The sequence below is a fragment of the Balaenoptera borealis genome, assembly GCF_965194805.1.
Source record: "Balaenoptera borealis genome assembly, chromosome: 12".
NCBI classification, from domain to species: domain Eukaryota; kingdom Metazoa; phylum Chordata; class Mammalia; order Artiodactyla; family Balaenopteridae; genus Balaenoptera; species Balaenoptera borealis.
The window spans coordinates 93,370,280-93,391,911 of record NC_138869.1 but is presented as its reverse complement, the minus strand read 5'-3'; the positions used below and the strand labels follow the sequence as shown (position 1 = coordinate 93,391,911).

Here is a 21,632-nt window from a genome sequence, read left to right as displayed (position 1 = left end):
GTATTCTTGTTTGCTAACCGTTGGTATTTTAAAAGATGAGTGAGTAAGACCAGAACACAGAACGGCTTACCAGAGTCAGTGCGCACAGTGCCTGTTCGCATGAGGTGATCTATACTGTCATGTCATCTAATTGTCCTTAGCAAAGAGTGCATGCTTTTATAACAGCAACACGTACATGCTTCCCCAAAATTAATTTGATTTTCGCCTAACTTATTTTCTTCTTTCCACCAACTTTTTCCGTTCAGACTTGGCTTCAACCAACTCAGGACATAGTGATTGCTCGATTTCCATGGCAGACCTTTCTCCCTTGGCCTCCCCAGCCAACCTTTTACAGCAGACCGAGGACCAAATTCCTTCCAACCTAGAAGGACCATTTGTGAACTTACTGCCCCCCCTGCTCCAAGAAGACTATCTCCTAAGCCTTGGGGAGGAGGAAGGCATCAGCGATCTCTTTGATGCTTACGATTTGGAAAAGCTCCCACTGGTGGAAGACTTTATGTGTAGCTGATTATGCTTTGTGTGGACTTCCCTTATAAACCAATTATTTTTTTATTATGAAACCGAACATCTGTCATGCAGTGTTGTCCCTTCCTACCTTCTTCCTCCAAGATAGTATCATGAAGTAAACTACAAACTTCAGAACAAAGCTGACATTTTAATGAATTAAAAAAAAAAAAAAGTTGTCTAAACGCACAGTTGCAGGCTCCCTTGGGAAAGCCCTGCCTTGCCCCAGGCTCCAAAATCTCCTGGATGAGTCAGCAAGTGAGAAAATGTGCAATCAGGTGTCTCTCACCCGTCCTTTTCCTCCCTCCCTCCTGGATTGGCTTGCTGTGCCTGACGGATGGGCTGTAGACTGGGGTCTGGCCACCTGGCCCACTCGAAAACAGCAATCTTCCTTAATAGCATTTCAAGCCGTGCCTTCTTCGCAGAATGCATGTCTTTGGGGTCTGCTAATTTGGAATGGAACTGCAGGAACTGTAAACTTGAAGTCATGCAAAAGTATGAAATGGATTTCTTCAGCTCTTCTTAGGAATATTTAAATTACTGTCATAATTCAGTTTAAGCTATGGACCGCGTGTCCCACTAGGAGGTCAAGAGATCCTCCACAGCCTTTCAGATGAAGAAACTGTTTTCAAGTATTTGTCGCAGATACAGAAGAAGAGTTGAGTTCTGCCCCTCTGAGCTGTTGTGGATTTTTCCTGTCTCCATAAACCACTTCCACTCCCCTGCCCCCAATGTATTTGTAAGTTTGAAGTTGATTTGTAGCAAATGCCTACTTTGGAGTTCTTTGTGGATTATTTTAGATTTTTTTTTTTTTTTAAGCTGCCATTTAAGCATTCCTGTGGCACCCATCACCATTTCAATTTAATTGTTTACTTTGAAGCAGTTTTTGCTAATTCAAATTATTTAAGCAGAGGTAGAGAACCTCTATTGATCAGAGCATCTAAATGTGTGTGATCTGAGGTTTAACAGCCTCTGCGAGAAGCTTTGCCCCATCTTGCTTCCTTTCCCAGGAGGGGGCGCTTCGAGCCAGTGGAGCTCGCCGACAGGGGCGGCCCATCTGGAAGGAGAACCAGGTCAGATGACATAGCAGCCCCAAGGAGCAGCAGGTGTGGATCCCTCCGTCCTTGGGCTTCCCGGGCCCCCGGTGACCGGGGAAAGGGCTCTCTTACACTGCACTCAGGGAGACCACTTCTCAGGATGGGGTCAGATGGAGAGGCCTCTGGGGAGGAAGACATCCCCCGTCGTGAGTAGCGTTCTGTCAGCGGCATTTACTCCCGCTGGTGAGAACACGGAGCTCCCATTCCCCTTCCGCTACGAAGGAGTGAGCTGGACCGAGGGAAGTCAGGGATGTAGAAGAAGCAGGACAGGACACCAGGGCATCTCCCCCTTAACTCTTCAGGAATGGTGTCCCGAGTTGGAGGCTTCGTGACAGCTGCAAATCCTACCAGTTCTGTCCAAGAATGGCTTTCCCATTGGCCAAGGGGAGACGGCCCTCTCCCTCTGGGAATGTGGCAGAGTACCTCACATCCATTCCTTGGATGCTAAAGACTGTGGGAATGAGGGAGTCATCTAAAAAACAAACCTCAACGCAAAGAACAGTTAAATTGAAATGCTATGTGCCCAACACAGCGGTAGGCACATAGTAGGCACTCGATTCACGTGTTCCATTGAATGGCAAAGATATCCCTTAGGAAAAACACAAAACAAAACCGCGAAAGCCCTAGCTGGGTTAGTCTAGGTAGATTTCCACAATATGCAAAGTGGTGGTCGGGTCAAAACAATGACACCAGCACTTTAAACTATTTGTGTAGGTATGCATGGGTGTATGTTTGAGAAGAAAAACAAAGGTGCAGATCATCCTCCCTTTTCTTCGGCCTCCATCCCCACCCCCGTCCCCTCACACACACACTGGACTTGGTCCGAGATGAAGCATTTGGTGGGGGGGGGGAAGGGGGAGCTTTGTGTCAAGTGCCTACTGGAAATGCACTGTGGGGTGTTTTCCTGTATGGGAAACCATTTATGCCAAGCTTTTCCCCATTTCCCATATTTATCTCATCTGGTTAGCTGCCTCTGCTTCCAGCTTTGTGTAATTCTCTTTGCCAGCTGCACAAAAGCTGATTTTTTCCCAAAGTCTAAAGACTGAGCTCACCTGACTAGGTGTTTGTGTGTTTGGTTGAATTTCTCGTTAAACCTTTTCGTAACGTGATGCCGTATTTATTGTTTTAAAAATGAAAGAAATCCTAATAAGTCTTAAAAGTTCCTTCATGCATAAGGTTTTCCCAGTTAATGGGCTTAACTGGTGTACATTGATTAGACGTCCATACTGTATTCTGTTTGCATTAGTCATTTTATTTTTGCAATAGTATCTGGCACACAAAGTGGGTTAGTACTACAGTATTTGTGTTACTTTAAGTACTGAGTATGCAGGTTTCCTGGTACCATTGAGTTGCTGCTATTAAAGCTCACACATGAAATGGCTAAAAGTTACAAGTGTGCGAATTATGACTGCGTGAGCCTTAGAAAGTAAACTGTATAAAGAGCAACACATGAGCTGTCAAACAGTGTTAGGTGTGTGTTTATATGTACAGATTTGTGCGTAGCAATCGTTTTATTTAAGTTGATACGCAGCCTACTCATATTTTCATTATCTAGCAATTTTGTACAAAAATAGCAATTAATTTGTAAACACTGCCAGAATATTTTCTAGCTGGTTTGTAATTTTTTAAGAGTGTTATTTTGTTTTTGTTTTTTTTTGTTGTTGTGTTCTTGTGTTCATTTTTGTTGTAAGTGTAGATCTGTAAATACAATTGCAGTATTTAAAGCTTTAGCTTTCAGGAAAAAGAAAGTAAGAACTCAGCGTGTGCATGACAACTCGTGTGTCCGAGAGGAGGGATTTGAAGGACAATGCCTTGCAGAGTGAGTCGGGTGGCAATTGTCAGATTGTGGGAATTTCTTTTCCTGTGGGGTACGTGATTTTGTCAAAAGGAAGTATTTCTCCCAAAATTGGGAGTAGGCAAACTACTAATCAGTTTAGCTTTGTGTTGTATGCTAGTTAAAAAAAGAAAATATGTAATATAATGTAAAAAAAAAAAAAAAAAAGCTTTTATGATGGATTTTGTAAATAGATTTGTTACAGGGTAACCTGTTCTCTAGCTGTGATCTTACCACTTCAAATGGGTGTAATTTGAATAAATTTTGTATGGTAAAGGATCAATAAAATGATTTTTTTTAAAGAGTTTAGACTTGTAGATAGATTTTCTTACATTGTCTTATGCTCCTACATTAATTTTATTTTTAAAGACATGCTTAGCAAGTTAAGGGGAACGTTTGAACAAAAACTCAAAACATTGTACGTCTTACCATTTAGTTGGGATTTGGGGAATATTAAGCAAAAAATTTTTTGAGCACCTGTGTTATGCTTGCCACTTTGGGAAGCAGAAGAACTTGCCATGTCTCTAATCACTTGGCAGAAACCACTACCAGGTATGGAGAAGGATTTTTACACTGAGAAAGTGACAAGTCAAGTTTTATTCCTCATAAGGAATACGAAGCCAGTCGATTCTATTTCTCAAGATTGGTAATTACCTTCCTTGTTCTAGATTCTGTATTTCTTGTAATGCCACCTATGAACAACTTCAGATTTTTTTGACTGCCATGTCACTCTTAACTCAGAGCTCATCATGTAAAAACTTCAAAATGTATATCGTATACACACACAGACACACAATCAATACACAAGAGTTAGTGTACAGAAAAGAAACATTCCCTGCCACCCCCCTGCCCCCGTCTACTCACCCCAGAGGTAACCACTATTTTCATTTTTCCTGTGTGTATCCTTCTGGTCTAGGTGCTTTCTAGGCATATATAAATGTGTGTAAGCATACAATTTTTAACATAAATCGTACTTAATACATATATGTTGATGTTTAGCTTTTATTTTTTTCCACTAAATAGCATCTTGGACATCTTTCCATGTTTGTACTTAGAGATCATGTTCACTCCCTTCGAAGGCTGCATAGCATTCCAGTGATTAAAATTTTATTTAATAATTTATTTACCTAGCTAATTTCCTGTTTGAAGATATTTTTGAAATAGAAAATATGTTTTATGGAATGCTTATACTATGCCAGGTACTATTTTTTTTTAATATGGTAAAATACACATAGCATAAAATTTACCATTAGTGACATTTAATACATGCACCATGTTGGGCAACAATCACCACTCTGGTTCCAGAACATTTTCATCATCCAAAAAGGAAACCGCACACCCATTAACCAGTCATCCCCCCCCAATCCTCTTCTAGTCCCAGCCCCTGACAACCACTAATTTCTGTCCCTATGGATTTGCCTATTTTGGTTATTTCCTATAAATGGAATCATACAATATGTGACCTTTCGTGTCTGCTTTTTTTCACTTGGCATTATGTCCTCAAGGTTCATTCATGAGGAAGCACGTATCAGTACCTCCTTCCTTTTTATGCCTGAATAATATCCCATTGCATGGATATACCACATTTCCATTATCTGTCCATCAGCTGATAGACATTTGGGTTGTTTCCACTTTTTGGCTATTGGAATGCCAGGTACTATTTTAAGTGCTTCATATGAGTGCTCTGTGGTTTTTCACAGCACACATCACTAGCTAATCCTATATACGTTATCACTCCTCTTCTAGAATGTGAGCTCAATGAGGAGAGGTACTTTGTATTACTCACTATTGTGCCCCCAGTTCCTAAAATAGTGCCTGGCAAATAATAAGCACCTAATACATATTTAAATGAATTATTTGTATTTAGCAGATGAGTCTGAGGTTTAAGAATGTTAATTAAAAGGTAACACAGTGATATAATGAGCTCAAAGGCTTTCTCACCTCATTTTGTACCTTATACTGGACTTTTTTTTTCTTCACATTTTTGTGTTTTATTTTTAGTTCTGCCTGGAGTCCTGTTTTCCCAGAGTTGGGGCACCCGATTTCTGTCATCCAGCATAGCCGCTGTCCTATCCAGGGGTGTGCACATTTGGTCAGCAGGTATTCTATAGTCAAGCCAGTGATGAAAGTTGAACAAAGTGAAACAGAAATGGATCCCTTCTTCCAGGTAGACTACTGAAAGTGGGGGGTGGTAGGAGCTAGCAAATAAAACAAGAATTGTCCATATACAGTTGAAAAATGTAGACAAGATGAATTTGAATCAATTGTGTAGAGCTGCAACTTTTCAAAAGATGAACATATGACTAGGATGTGTAAACAGTTTATAATTCAGAAACTTACCTGAGTATCGTTTTAAAATGGGCTCACTCTACTCTGGGGAGAATTGAGAAATCAGTCTGTAATACTGAGATAGAAAATAAAACCATTATTAAAAAGTTAATTGTATTCACTCAATGTCCATTAAGAGAAATATCAATAGTTGTTCATTTATTCATTCGGTCACTCTTTGAATGAACATAAAGTGATTACTATATGCCAGACACTGTTGTAGGTGCTGGAGTCCAAATGGAAAAAGACATAGATCCTATTAGCAAGAGGAAGCTTATAGTCTAGTGGGGAGAGGAACGAGTTTTAGCTAGGAGAAGTAAGTTCTGAGGGCCAGGTCTTAAGTGATTTTTCCTTCCAAAGCCATATTTGGAAGATCTGGAAGGATAGATGGTTAGAGGCAGAAATGGAAATGAAGATGTAGACTTTCTGCTGGAGAGCTTTACAAAGCAGGAAAGCTTCTGATCCAGAGTGATTAGAGACCTGTGCATCTGGATGCAGGAGGGCTTTTGCAGAAGACTGCCCAGGTAGGCACAACTCAAACGTGAATAAGCCAATGGATTCATTTTCTAGGATCTAGGGAGCTGGGGAGCCTCAATCCAATCTCAACTACAACCCGGATACCATGAAGGAAAATGACGAGATTAAATGGTAGGTCATGCCTTGGGATATGAAGGAGAATCCCTGCCCTGGCTACTTAGAATTAATCAGCTAGGGGTCAATCCGAAGTTAAAAGAAACACCATTGTGGTGCGTGGGCTTCTCATTGCAATGGTATTTCTGTTAACTTCTGATTGACTCCTAGCTGATTAATTCTAAGTAGCCAGGGCAGGGATTCTCATTCTTATCCCAAGGCATGACCTACCATTTAATCTCGTCATTTTCCTTCATGGTATCCGGGTTGTAGTAGCCCCCGCTCACCACAACTAGAGAAAGCCCACGCAGCAACGAAGACCCAACGCAGCCAAAAATTAATTAATTAATTTTTAAAAATAAATATATTTTTTTAAAAATTTTTTATAAAGAAATACCATTAATAGCAGGAAGTTGCAGTTATCCACAATGCAAAGAGCAAGGTTTTCATTGTGCCCTTAAACCTGGGACTTCAAGACTGAAAGACAAACAGGACAATTTCTTAAAATACTCTGGAATGTTTATAACACTAGAAATTACTACTATGCTTTGTTGTGTGAAGAGTACTGTCAAAAAGTTCTGGAGTTCCTTATGCTGGGGGATCTGGGAAGTGCTGGGGCAACCAGAAGGGACAAAGTCCTATGTCATCATGTGCTTTAGAAACAACACTGGAAACTCCTGCATGTAGGGCTTCTGTTGGGCTGTTGTAGGACTTGAGTATATACCATATAATAGAAAAGACAGAGTTAGTTCCTAGGGGAAAGGGAAGATGCATGTGGTTTCTCTTTCCTACATCAATTTCAGTGGCTGACTGCACCCAAGTCAGGAATACAGAAACATGGGCATTAGAACCATTTTTTAATTTAATTTAACCAGGGAATTCAGATAAACAAACCAAAAACATTAATCAAGGCCTAGTTTTTTTTCAACTCAGACAAAGCCATGTCAACTGGTAATGACCACAGAATCACAGAATTTGAGTTGGAAGGCAACCTTATCCCTAACAAGGAGCTGGTTTCATCATGTGACAATTCAGCGATCACGTTTTTGTTCATCAAGAAAACAATCTCCAGAATCCGAGTCCAATGCCCTTTCTGTGATATCTATAAGGTCTGCTATAAGGTCTCTGATATCTATACAGGCACATCAGAAACCGCTTCTTCCCAGTTTTAGTCTTGGAACCACAGCCTGGATGACATGGTTAATTCGTCCTTCTAAATTAACATAAGCTTCTGGAAGATCTGTGTCCATATTATGCACTGGCACTGTTAATTTCTTCTACTCTCCCCCACCATGTTTCATGGGTGGATGCTATCATTATTCTCTGTGTCTCTGTGCACAGTAACAAATTGGGAGAGATGGAAACCATTGGAAGGCCAAGTTGGAGGACTTCTCAGTGGTTCTTTTGTCCTCAGTCTTTGATAAAAATGGATTTGCTCTGTTTAAACAGAGGAAGAATCAAATTGGCAACAGCTCCTAAATAGGATGTTCCATCTCCCCCTTGAAAGACTCAGACTTCTCTTCCTGTACAGGCTACTTTTCAGCTTTAGAAGCCTTTAAGACAGTTTTTCTGCATAATCAAATTCAGGGGCAGTTGCCTCAGCTGAAGCCTAAACTATACTGTGTCTCTCTCATCCTTGAATAGTCCTTAGCGTTGTACAAGGCTTTAGAGTTTACAAAGTATTTTTGTTTGCCTTGTCTCTGCATCTAAAGCCATTTGTAACTGATGGCAACAGCTGCAGAAGTAACTAATCAATCGAAAAATGACAAACAGTATGTGGCAGTGATATAAACAAAGGATGAAAAGCATTTAGCTTTAAGCCATACTCTGGAGACCAAGGAGCAAGAAAGAACACTGAAATTCTACAGGAGAGACCTGAAATAATGATGTCAGTAAATAAAAATTAAACCATGTCAATAAAGAGAGCATGTTTAAATGGGTTAGGGATGGGAATAGAGGTTGTATGTGCTTAGAAATGGGAGGAGACAGAACAAGACCCAAGATGCTTGAAAAGAGCCACAGCTAAATCCTATCCTTGGCAAGAAACCAAAGAACGGCTGTTCCTTTTGTCAAAGAGAAGGTACCATCACCATTGATTCAAAGTTTGGTTATCTATCAAGGGAATAAAGTGGGTGCTAAAGACAGGGGCAGGCATAGGGGTGTAATGAAGGAAAGGAGACAATAGAAAGTGTGGAAATAGTTCCCTTACCTGGTCCTGGGAAGGAGATAAACCAGCAACTGGGGGGAAAAATTAGTTATAAGTGAAGAAGAAAGAATTGGATAAGACTCCTGCTCTGGCAATACGGCTGATTAGATGGCCAGGAAACCCTCTTGTTACAAAAAACCTAGATTGCACAGAGAAAAAAAAAAACCTTTTTAATTTTTATTGTATTGCTGAGATTACAGGGAATTCCTGAAGACCAGAAGAATAAAAAAGAAAACTGAGCTGAAAAGAAAGGTTGAAGAGCCTGTAAATGGGAAAGACAGGTAAACCTTAGGTTGGCTACCAATTTCATTTCTAATACTGTTACTGGAATTGAGAAAAAATGTCTTAGGCCAACAAAGAAAGATTGAAGTACTGAACCTAAGACTCAGATTAAACCAGAGAAATTGGAAGAAGGCTCTAGTGCTCCAGGTCAGAGTCATCTGGCTTTCAGCAGAGCAAACACATATCCTTTCTGGACAAGACCTCCTTAACGTAGGACCACAGACTGCATCTACCAAATACAAGATCACAGTCACAGATCAACAAATATAGAAGGAAACAAACCAGCATTAATAGCAGAAGCAGGAAACATCAGATTTAGACCTCAAAGAATTCAAATAATGGAACTATCAGATATAGTATATAAAATAAATATGTATGAAATGCTTAAAGAAATAAAAGACAGTAACACAAAACGAGTGGTCAAGAAGAGATGATCAAAACCTGCCGCACAGATTAGAAAAAGAATAAAATAAAATGTTAGAAATTAAAAATAAAATTGTTGAAGAAAAGAAAAAAATGGTGGCTAAACCAGCAGATCAGATACAGCTAAAGAGATCATAATAAACTGGTGTGGTAAATCTGACAAAATTACCCAGAATGTAGCACAGAAAGAAAAGGAGATGGAAAATACAAATAAATTTTAAGAAATAGGGAGCAGGGACTGAAAAAATAATTTTTGTGTAAAAAATCCAGATAATAAATATTTTAGGCATTGTGGCCATAAGGTCTCTGTCAAAACTATATACTTAACTCTGCCTCTTTAGCGTGAAAGCAGCCATAACCAGTCAGCAAATAAATGAGCGTGGCTGTGTTCCAATAAAAATTATGGATGCTAAAACTTGGTTTTCATGTAATTTTCACTTGTCATGAAATAATATTCTTCTTTTGACTTTTCCCAACCATTTTAAGAGTAAAAATTGTTTTTTAGCTCACAGGTTGTACAAAAAGAGGTGGTGAGCAGTTTCTAGTCCAACATGTGGAGTGTGGAAGTTGTCACGCCTGTCCTCACAACAAAGAAAAAAGCTGAACAATGTGAAAATCAACAACTCTCCTTAGATCTATGAGAGAATTGAGGTCCAGGACAAACTACCACCCTGAAAACTGGAGAAACAGGCAAATCCAGAGAACCAGAGCTTACCCAGAGCAGAAACAGCCACTGGAACCAGCAACTGGTATGAAAACCTCAAGGGTAATTGACTAGTTGTTGGGGTCTGGGTGTAGACTAGCTTGAGAAATGGAATCTCCGGAGGACCCATTCTTAGGACTCCTTACACCTTCACTAGTTTTCCCTCCAGGTGGGAAATAGGGAAACAGAGATGGGGAGCAAGGATTGGATTTTTTTTTTTTTCTGTAAAGAGCCAGATAATAAATGTTTTAGGCATTGTGGGCCATCAGGAGAAGGACCTCAGGGTGAAGATCTGAGAAAATCTCCCTCATGTTTCTGGTAGGGGGAGGGGAAAGTAACTATTTTGAAATATGCTCAGACCATTCTGTTCTCCTTAATAAAGGCCTGTCTTTAAGGAAAACCATTTTGCCAGAGCCTATCCCATGTGGATTTTGCCAGAGTCTTACTGATGTGGGGGAAAGGAAATACCCAGTTCCAGCACTTTCTAGCCTTCCTGTCCCATCTAAGGGGGGAAAAAATGCTGAGAAGCTTGTGAAGGTCACAGCCAGAGGCAATAAAAGACTGAGATCTAATCATGGGATTACAGAACGCTTACCATTGCCCACACCTTACCACCACATTAACAGGGCTGTGTATAATCATAGGGGACTACAGTGGAAAGAACTGCAAGCCTCAGACTCTTTTTAAAAAGGAGTTTCTAGTAAAACCCAAAGACAACAGGAAAGGCAAAAACAATGATGCTAGAGAAAATTTTAGCCACTGACACAACAGCTACAGCAAATAGTACACACAACCTACCTCCTAGCCAGATAAACTTAAACCTCACACTAAAGGCCTATCTACCATAGTTCCTTTTACCCAATATATAATGTCTGAATTCCAGCCAGAAATTACAAGGCTGGGAATTCCCTGGCGGTCCAGTGGTTAGGACTTGGCACTTTTGCTGTGGGGGCCTGGGTTTGATCCCTGGTTGGGGAACTAAGGTCCTGAGTGCCGCGAGGTGCAGCCAAAAAAAAAAAAAAGAAAGAAAGAAAGAAATTACAAGGCACACTAAAAGGCAAAAAACAAAGTGAGGAGACAAAGCAAGCAACAGAACCGGACTCAGGTATGGTAGAGGTTTGAGAACTATGAGACTGAGAATTTAAAATAACTGTGATTAAGATACTAAGGGCTCTAATGGAAAAAACTGACTTCATGCAAGAACAGATGGGCAATGTAAGCAGACAGGTGGGCACTCTAAGAGAGAATCAAAAGGAAAATACTAGAACTTAAAAACACAGAAACAGAAATGAAGACCATCTTTGATGGACTCATTAGTAGATTGGACATGGCCAAGGAAAGAATCAATAAGCTTGAAGATATGTCACTAGAAACTTCCTAAACTGAAAAACAAAGAGAAAAGAGAATGAAAAAAATAACAGACTATCCTAGAACAGTGGGGAAATTACAAAAGGTGTAATATGCACTTAATGGGAATACCAGAAGGAGAAGAAAGAAAGAATGAAACAGAAGAAAAAATTTACCTAATAATGGCTGAGAATTTTCCAAAAGTAATGACAAACACCAAAACACAGATCCAGGAAGCTCACCAGAAACCAAGGATAAAAGGTCTAGGCCTAGGCATATCATATTCAAACTGCGGAAAGTCAAAGACAAAGAAGAAACCTTGAAAGAAGCTAGGGGTGGGGAGGACACCTTATCTATAAAGGAGCAAGGATAAGGATTACATTGGACTTCTCAGAAAAACCACGTAAGCAAGATGAGAGTGGAGTGAAATATTTAAACTGTTAAAAGAAAAAAAAAGACCAATCTAGAATTCTATATCCAGAGAAATTATCCTTCAAAAATCAAAGAGAAATAAAAACTTTCTCAGAAAAATAAACATTAAGGGGATTTGTTTCCAGCAGACCTGGCTTGCAAGATATGTTAAAACAAGTTCTTCAGAGAGATGGAACATGACAGAGGTGAGAAACTCAGATCTACCTAAAGAAAGGGGATTTGTTAGAGAAGTAACAAATGAAGGTAAAATAAAATATTTTATTTTTCTTACTCATAATTGAGCTAACAGATAATAGTTTGTTCAAAATAACAATGGCAACAATATGTTAGATGATCATAGCTTATGGATAAGTGAAATGAATGACAGAAATGTTATAAGGCATGGAAGAGAGGAATTGAGATACTGCTAGGAGATACCTGTACTACATGTGAAGCAGAATAGTGCTATTTGAAAATGGACTTAGATTACTGCAAATTCTATGGCAACAACTAAAAATTTTTTATAAAGAAGTATAATTGATATGATAAGAGAGGAGAAAAATAGAATCTTACAGAATACTCACTTAAAACCAGAGAAGAGAGAAAAAAAGTGGAAGACAAAAAAAGGGAGGGGGCAACAAATAGACAACAGTAACAAATACAGTAGATATTGATCCAACTATTTTCAATAATCACTTTAAATATCAATGGTGTAAATACACCAGTTGAAAGCAGAAACTGTCAGAGTGAAATAAAAAACAGGAGCCAACTGTGTTATTTATAAGAAATCCACTTTAAATATAAAGACAGCTAGATTAAAAGTAAAGGAATGGAGAAAGATATACCATGCAAATACTAACCAAAACAAAGTGGAGTCACTATATTAATTTCAGACAGAGCAATACCATTTGCATTAGTGCCAAAAAAAGCAAACACTTAGGCATAAACCTAATAAAATATGTGTGAGATCTACATGAGGAAAATTATGAAGCTCTGATGAAAGAAATCAAAGAGCTGTATAAATGGAAAGCTATTTCATGTCCATAGATAGGAAGACTAAAAATTGTTAAGATATCAGTTCTCTCCAATTTGACCTATAGATTCAACCCAATCCTAATTAAAATCCCAGCAAGTTATTTTGTGGATATCAACAAAGAGATTGTAAATTTTATATGGAAAGGGAAAATCCCCAGCACAGCCAACACAAAACTGAAGAACAAAGTTGGAAGACACTATCCAACTTGAAGACTTACTACAAAGCTATAGTGATCAACTCAGTATGACACTGGTAAAAGAACAGACAAATTGACCTGTGGAACAGAGAAGAGAGTCCAGAAATAGACCCACAAAAATATAGTCAACTGATCGTTGAGAAAGTAACAAAGACAATTGGATGGAGAAAGGATAGTCTTTTCAACAAATGGTGCTAGAACAATTGGACGTCCACATGCAAAAAAAAAAAGAATCTAGACACAGCCTTTACCTCTTTCACAAAAATTAACTCCAAATTAATCATAGGCCTAAATGTAAAACACAAATCCATAAAACTTCTACAGGATAGAAGAGAAGAAAATCTAGGTCCCCTTTGGTTTGGTGATGACTTTGAGATACAACACCAAAAGCATGATCTGTGAAAACAATATTGATAAGTTGGACACAGTTTGATATAATGGTACTGGTGCCTTATTCCTAAAATTACGTAGTGATGGGCTTCCCTGGTGGCGCAGTGGTTGAGAATCTGCCTGCCAATACAGGGGACACAGGTTCGAGTCCTGGTCTGGGAAGATCCCACATGCCGTGGAGCAACTAGGCCCGTGAGCCACAACTACTGAGCCTGCGTGTCTGGAGCTTGTGCTCCGCAACAAGAGAGGCCACGACAGTGAGAGGCCCGCGCACCGCGATGAAGAGTTGCCCCCACTCACCGCAACTAGAGAAAGCCCTCGCACAGAAACGAAGACCCAACACAGACATAAATAAATAAATAAATAAATAAATAAATATGTAGTGAGTTCACAGGTACTCATTTTATTATTAAGCATCAAAACTTACATTCATGCTGCACATAATTTTTTTTTAATGAATTTATTTATTTATTTATTGGCTGCATTGGGTCTTCGTTGCTGCACACGGGCTTTCTCTAGTTGCAGTGAGCGGGATCCACTCTTTATTGTGGTGCGCGGGCTTCTCAGAGCAGTGGCTTCTCTTGTTGCAGAGCACAGGCTCTAGGCGCGTGAGCTTCAGTAGTTGTGGCACATGGGCTCAATAGTTGTGGCTCACAGCCTCCAGAGCGAAGGCTCAGTAGTTGTGGCGCACAAGCTTAGTTGCTCCGTGGCATGTGGGATCTTCCCGGATCAGGGCTCGAACCCGTTTCCCCTGAATTGGCTGGCGGATTCTTAACCACTGCGCCACCAGGGAAGTCCATGCACATAATATTTTTGTATGTAAAATTATTACACAATTTTTTTTTAAATTTTGAGGTTGGGCCTCAAAATGTCAGAAGGATAAAGGTAAGGGATTGGCAACTGTGACAACCAACTGGTCTTTAGAGTACCCAACGTGATAGATCATTACCTGATATATAGCTGACACACCATAGATTGAGTTCATCTTTTTTTTCTGTGCTGTGCACTGCAATAAAGCCTTCTGATAGATAGATAAAAATAGGGAATTGGGCAGAATTAAGAGAAAGGCAAAGCTTTACAATTCATTATTTTTTTTAAAAGCCAAGAGTTAAATCAGAAACAGAATATTTAGAACAGAAGCAAGGAGACAGAAAAAACTAGAGTTTTACCTCAGCAGGACTATGGCGTGCTTTGCTTAGCCCTTGTTTGAAGTGCTGATGTGTGCAGAGTGCCAGGAACTGCCCTTGATAAAAACTGCTTTTCCTCCAGGCCCCTTGTCCAGCTGAGTTCAGTTACCTTTTCAAAGGCCCCAGGCACAACTTGCTTGTGGATAGGTGCCAGCAGGGTAGAGGCCGGTGAGAGCAGGAAGACCTGAGGAGCAGGAACCACCACTGATACTGTGCCGTATGCCCTACCCCTTTCGTAGTAATTTCATGAAAATAGTAGGCAAAAAACCAGAGTAAGAAAGGCCTTCTGAGCCATTCTTGCTGATTTATTCTTTCCTGCCTTTCTCACCTCCAAATTCCACAGCTTATATCGTATCATCTTTGCTTTCTCTTACTCCTTTCCTCCCTCAGGCCCTCTGTTTGTCAGGCCATCACAACCAGTGTGAACTTGACTTCGATGCACCTGCCCAGCACTGACCTCCTACCCCTGAGCCCAAATCCCCTCCCACCACCCAGGGTTTGTATTTGGCATCTTAGACCTTACTATTCCAATTCTGGCTATCACAACATGCATTAATGGAAGAGCAGAGACAATCAAACAATATTGTATTCATTATTTTCTGGAATTAACCATTCAACTCAGTTTACAATCTTCTTTGGGCCTCTCCTCTTTTTTTTTTTCCCCCATTTATTGTACTTTGGGGGAAATGCTATATAATCTATACATACTCTTTTCATCCTTTGCTTAGCTTTGTTTTTTGTTTTTTTTTTTGTTTTCAAAAGAGATTTTTATTTATTATCAACATTTGGCTTGATACATGAAGGTCTAGAAGAAACCAAAAGTTATTTTTGACTTTTTCATTTCAGTGATTATGTTTCAAAAATCAGAAACCCTACTATAATTGAGTAAAGCCTTAAAGCAGGTTAAGATACAGGTGTGTGGATTTCTTCACTAAGGTCTCAAGTTTCCTCCCAAGCAGTCAACCAATATTCATCATTAAGCCCCAATTCCCTAGCCATCTCTCACATGTTCAATGTGGCCTCTTATACACACGTGTCCAGTGCCACCAATCCACACATAACACACACACCAAGTCTCCAAGTCAGCCACAATGCACAACACCCTCTCAACATTCACCTGGTTGCTAATCAAGGGCCATTCTTCTTGACGCTGCCTACTATCTCTTTTTCCATTTCTCCCACAACACTCACTGCTCAAAACAAAAAGAAACAAGTTCCTTTTCCCTAACCGCAGGCGAAACAGCTTCTTTAACTCTATTCCACCCCAGCCCTCGCCCCCCGCTTATTCTGTACCCTGCCTTTATTACTCAGAAAGCACAAGGCCTGGTAAAATCTCACTCACCTCATGCTATACGTACCAGCACCCAGCTACTGGTGGACCCAGGACAGAAGAGCATCAAAGTCCTGCACCAGCCGTATTGTCACCTCATCCACCAGAGGCAGCTGCAGAGCCCAGGCCATCCTGGCTCCTTCCATACCCTAGAGACACCGTTTCTTGTACAAAGGCAAGTGCTGTGATTCTACCCCAATGGGGCCAAGACTAGAAAACTCTAAACCAAGATCTCCCACGCAGTACCCACCAGCCAGCCACCCCCAAGGCCGACCCTCACTGCCCGCACGCTTGGCTCCTTGCTCTTGGCTGCCCTGACTTCCAAAATCCGTCTCCCCAGTTCTCCGCAGCCGCGCGAGGCCCCTTTGGCTGACGTCTTCCCGACCGCCCGGAGGGCCTCTGGACTCCCCGCATCCCACTCGCTGGGCTCCCCCCTTGAGCTCGTGGTGGTCACCCGCTGCTCTCCAAACAGACCAGGGCAGCGACCCGCCGCCTACCCGGCGCTCCCACGCCGCTTTGGCACCTTTCCCTGCCCACTTCTGCTGGAAGCCCCTCCCTCCCGGGTCCGTTCTCCTGCTCCCCTCCAGGCCTCGCTTCCGGTCATCCCAAGATCACTTCCGGTCGCCCTTTCTCAACCCCGCGGCTCTTAAGTGAAATCCAGGTTTCAGCTGAGCTGACTCCCCGCCCTTGGCAGCGCCCACGGCCTGGGAACAAGGATGGGGAAAGCCCAGCTCCGGCTTGAAACCCAGACTCGCCAGGCTCCTCCACTGCCCCAGCTGCTTAGCTTCAAAAAATTACAAAGGTATTCTCTTCCTGGTGAAATCACCGGTTTTGTCTTCTTGTATTTCTTTTGGCGATTCTGTGACATAACTGAAATAGATAGTACTAACGCTATGTCATTTATGAAAGCTTTTGTTTTAGGATGACTGTTTGTCTTACCAGGGCAAGAAGGTGACATGACAATAGAAAAGGAAATGGAGACCACTCTCTGGCCTCTTCCCTCTTCTAATTGGTCTGTACCACTTAGAGCTGCCATGCTCAGGACTGCTTGAGGGATACCGAATGAACATCACATAGAAAGCCTCAACTCTTGGGACTTCCCTGGCGGTCCAGTGGTTAAGACTTCGATCCCTGGTTGGGGAGCTAAGGTCCAACATGCTTTGCAGCCATAAAAACCAAAACATAAAACAGAAGCAATATTGTAACAAATTCAATAAAGACTTAAAAAAAATGGTCCACATCAGAAAATTTTAAAAAGAAAGAAAGCCTCAAGTCTTAGCATTAAGGACATAATAAAGTTCCTGTTGCTTCAGTTATCAAAAATATAGTGGTTTCAATGTAACCTCCCAAACTTAATTATATAGCGGTGTAATTAAGGGGACTTTCCAGATGGTTCAGGAAAATTCTAACACCAGCCATGGTTATTGAACAGATTCAGCTATAATTCCCTTCTCTTGGTTCTCTTCTTGATCTCAGCAACTCTCTTACTTTACCTCACTTTTTAGCTCTAGCACCACTAAACAAAGGGCTTCTTCTAGAAATCAACATATTTGTAGATCTGAGACAGCCTACATTTTAAAATGATTGGAGGAGAGTAGTTTAAGCTGGTTTAAAAAAAAAAATGCCTGGAGGTGTTTTGACAGCACATTGCAGTGTTGAGCACTTGGCTTTCATTATGCTGTGAGTGGTAAGAGATTGATGATAAGTGCTGAGTTTCTCTTGAAACTGTAAACAGGAAGGCCGGAATGGAAGGGATGTGGGAATCAGATCATATGATGACTTTTATAAAAGAGTGGTCTGTGTATATATATATACATATACACATCCGATGGGTTCTGTTTTCTGGAGAACTAGACTAACGTAGCATCTGTGTAGTAGAAATCGTGTCTGTGCTTCCTCCAATATCAAACCATAGGGTCACAGGTGGGTCCTCTGATTATTAGTACGTGACCCCTCATTTCCTAGACTCAGCTGGCTGAATGCAGTCTCTTCTCCAGGAATTGGAATTGGGGCTAAGAGGAATTCATGTCTATTTCTTGAATGGAAGAGATGTAACCACTCAGAAGTGTTGTGTAGCCATCTTCTACATGAATTGAGTAGCAGAGGAAGCCATGGCAATTAAAGAAAAAGGAACTCCAAGGGTTAAGAGAAATGGAGATAAGAGACAAAGAGAGAGCAGTGAGTTCCACATGCTTCCTGAAGCCAGCAGCACTCTGGTCCTGAAATTCTCCTTATAATAAATTCTTCATTGCTTAATTGGGCTTCAGTTTGTTTGTATTACTTGCAACCAGAAGATCTTAACTAATATAATAACCTAGCATGTCAGACAGTTTGTCAGCCACTAGGGATATAGAGATTTAAAAAAAAGAAAAAAAAAAAGGTATGGTTCTCATCCCACCACTGCACAACTCCCCACCAAAAAAAAAGTCCCTTCCTGCATGGAACCTCCAGTACCCAGGGGAGAGGTACACACGTAAGCAGATAAAGTCTACGTGGTATAGTAAGTGAGGAGATACTTTGTGTTACCAGATTTAGAAAACAAAAACAAAAGCAGGAATGCCCGGTGAAATTTGAATTTCAGATAAACAATGAACACATTTTAGTGTAAGTGTTTCCCAAATATTTTATCCGGCAACCTCAGAGATAGACCGTAGACAGATGTTAGAGAAGGGGGGCGCTTAACCCAAACAAGGGTGTCTCAGAAATCTTATTTTATTTATTTATTTATCTACCTGGTTAGTTCTTTTCTGGAGAAAGAATGCTTGGGTTGAGTTTGGAAGGATATGTAGGAGTCCGCCAGGGGAAGAAAGGCAGGAAGAGTACTTGAGTGAGAAAGAAAAACAAGAGGACTAAAGGCACAGAAGCGTGACACAGCAGTGTACGAGAAGGGAACGCAAGCATTTTGGCATCACCAAAGCTCACTAGTACAGGCAATGAGATTTAAAATGTCAGGAAGTGTTTAGGGATTCAGATGATAAGCTAAACACGATGATTTTCCATCCCGTGCATACGCCTATTGGAATGTCAGGAAAGATATTTTAAAAACAGTAATTCATAATGACACTAGAAATGTAGAAGGGCTGTAGGCAGCAGATAAAAGAGTTGAGGAATTCCTGGAAAACAGAACATTTATAGCATCACATTAGCAAAGCAACAAAATGGAGAAGCTGTAGCCAAAACACAAAGAGGAGAAAGTCGCTTCAGTGACATTTCAAGGGTGAGAATGGATTTTCCTAGGGAAACCCCAAGTTTGTTGTCCATAAATAGAAAAAAAGAAAAGAGCCTGGACACATCATAATGACAATTACTGAAAGATCTGACTTGGGACAGCAGGATCTGTTGGATCTCCCTCCCCTCCCCATGTGCTAGCAAAGTTTGTTCCCAGAATAAAGGCCTGAGAATGTTTTTCTCGAAGCATGGCAAGGAAGGGTTAGGGTTAGAGTTAGAATTATCATGGCTATTTGGGCCAGAGAGCAAAGCAAGAAGGCGCCAGAGGTAACTCTAGACTTTGGCCAAGACTATAGAGGGTGAAAGATTCCAAATTAAGGTCATGAGCACGGCTCTCTAAAGAGAGAATGTATTTCAAAAGATAGAAGGCACCAGGTAAGAGGAAGGTGTCTCCAAAACCACAAGTCACCCTCAATCTCTCTCTCTCTTTGTATATAAACAAATACATACAAACATGCATATATATTATGTATGTATTATCTTTCTAAACGACAAATACTCCTTCATAACAAAACTTTTTAAAGTATGCAAAGCCATGGTTTTGCAAAATATCAAAGGTGTCTGACTTTAATAGTATTGCATCTGTCTGGATACTCAGTTGATGGACCAATCATGCTTAAATGTGTAAAAACAATCTGTAATTCATAAATGATTATGTATTTATCCTATAACATTTCTTTTTCTTGACCATTTCAGATTATAATCAATATTTTCACATAATTTGTGTTCTATTGACAGTTATTATCTGAGGCGTTAAAAATAAAATATGATTATATTTGAAATGTACAAAATTGCAATTATTTTAATCAAAATGTAAATTAAAGTAAATATGAAAATTAATTTTTATATAGGTTTCAAATGTTATTTTTTCTTTTTTTTCTTCTTTTTTTATTATTTTTAAAATTTATTTTTGGCTGTGTTGGGTCCTCATTGCTGCACGCGGGCTTTCTTCTAGTCGTGGTGAGAGGGGCCTGCTCTTCGTTGCTGTAGGCGGGCTTCTCATTGCGGTGGCTTCTCTTGTTGCGCAACACGGGCTCTAGGCGCATGGGCTGCAGTAGTTGTGACACGTGGGCTCAGTAGTTGTGCCTAATGGGTTCTAGAGCACAGGCTTACTAGTTGTGGCGCACGGGCTTAGTTGCCCCACGGCATGTGGGATCTTCCCAGACCAGGGCTCGAACCCGTGTCCCCTACATTGGCAGGCAGATTCTTAACCACTGTGCCACCAGGGAAGCCCAAATGTTATTTTTTCTAAAGTGTTTTAAATTATTAAAATTAAATGACAAACTACAAATTAAAGTTAATGAATATTGAATTTTAAAATCAAATTATTTTTAAAGCTGAAATTTAAATATAATTTTTAAAAAATTTATTTAATGTTATTAGTTTTAAAATAAAATACACTCAAAGCTAGTCACATATTTAGTTTTCATGGTCCATCTGGTTGCCAATAGAAAGAATCAGCATCATGCGACATGCCTATTATGTCTAAACATGCATGTATATGCAAATTTAAGAGTAATATGAATTATTTAATGTTGGGAAATTTAATTCACCTGTCGTGTACAATTGTTTCAAATGTTGAGCTAATTTAAGAGAACATTCAGATTCACAAAGGCAAGCAAGAAAATGGATGCTGAGCCCTCTTGCAAGAATCTACTGCATTCATCTTGAGAGGAATCTACTGCATTCATCTTGAGAGGAAGGATTTGTCACAATTACTAATTTGTATCTTCTCTTTCTTCAGTGTTTCTGCCTCTCAAATTCTCCCTGCTGAAACAATACCCATTTCCGAAATCGATAGGGCACAACTCACAAACATTCAGGACATTTGGACAGGATTGCCCTTTTTTGTTTCAAGGTCACGGACATGAGGAAAGGTGTTTCTCTGGGGCTTGAACAGTGTTAGCATGACAGCAGATGTTTAGGGTTGCAGATGTTCCTGGGCCAGGACTGAATGCCTTGCCTGAGTGGGAAAGGCACCTGTGTTTTCTTTAATAATTTATTTTTGTGCAGAGTCTTTTATGCCCAAGTGTCAGAGTGTGAATGCTCCTTTTGCCACATGACCCAGCCCTCACCTGCCATCATCAAAAATAGTTTTCTGTGATCAAAACTTGAACCCACTGATAGGTAACCAGAGAGTCTTATTTGGGTGTGGAAATAAGATGTTTAACCTAGGTCCACACAGCAAATATTAACAGGAAAGAAAAAAGTAAAACAAAGCAAGAACCACCAAACATCTGAGGAAAATCAACACTTTGAAAGACAAGCACCAAAGGCAACAAATAAGGGAACTAACACTAGGTTACACTGTGTTCATTAGAGGAGAGACAGGTGACAGCCAGATCCTCACGGGCCGTGCTGGTCCTGCTAAGGAGACTGGACTCTATGTAGCTGTCAGGGGGCCAGTGGCAGTTTCACCAGGGATGGGCTTCTCATATTTGTGTTGTAGACAGTTGTAGACAGGTCACGGGCTGCCGTGTGAAAAACAGGTTCGAGGGGA

At 40.4% G+C, this 21,632-nt stretch overlaps 1 protein-coding gene across 4 annotated transcripts in view; it reads left to right on the top strand.

Moving 5' to 3' along the window:
* E2F3 (E2F transcription factor 3) overlaps positions 1–13,768 on the top strand; it is an 89,945-nt gene extending 76,177 nt beyond the window's left edge. For 3 of the 4 annotated variants that reach the window (XM_082346375.1, XM_082346377.1, XM_082346376.1), the window contains exon 7: positions 246–3,740. In XM_082346375.1, the coding sequence (XP_082202501.1) occupies positions 246–508 (263 nt within the window). In that variant the 3' untranslated portion in view covers positions 509–3,740. Of the gene's footprint in view, positions 1–245; positions 5,603–9,809 lie in introns of those variants that run through there. The other variant, XM_082346374.1, reaches the window with a different exon arrangement.
* The last annotated feature ends 7,864 nt before the right edge of the window (positions 13,769–21,632 follow it).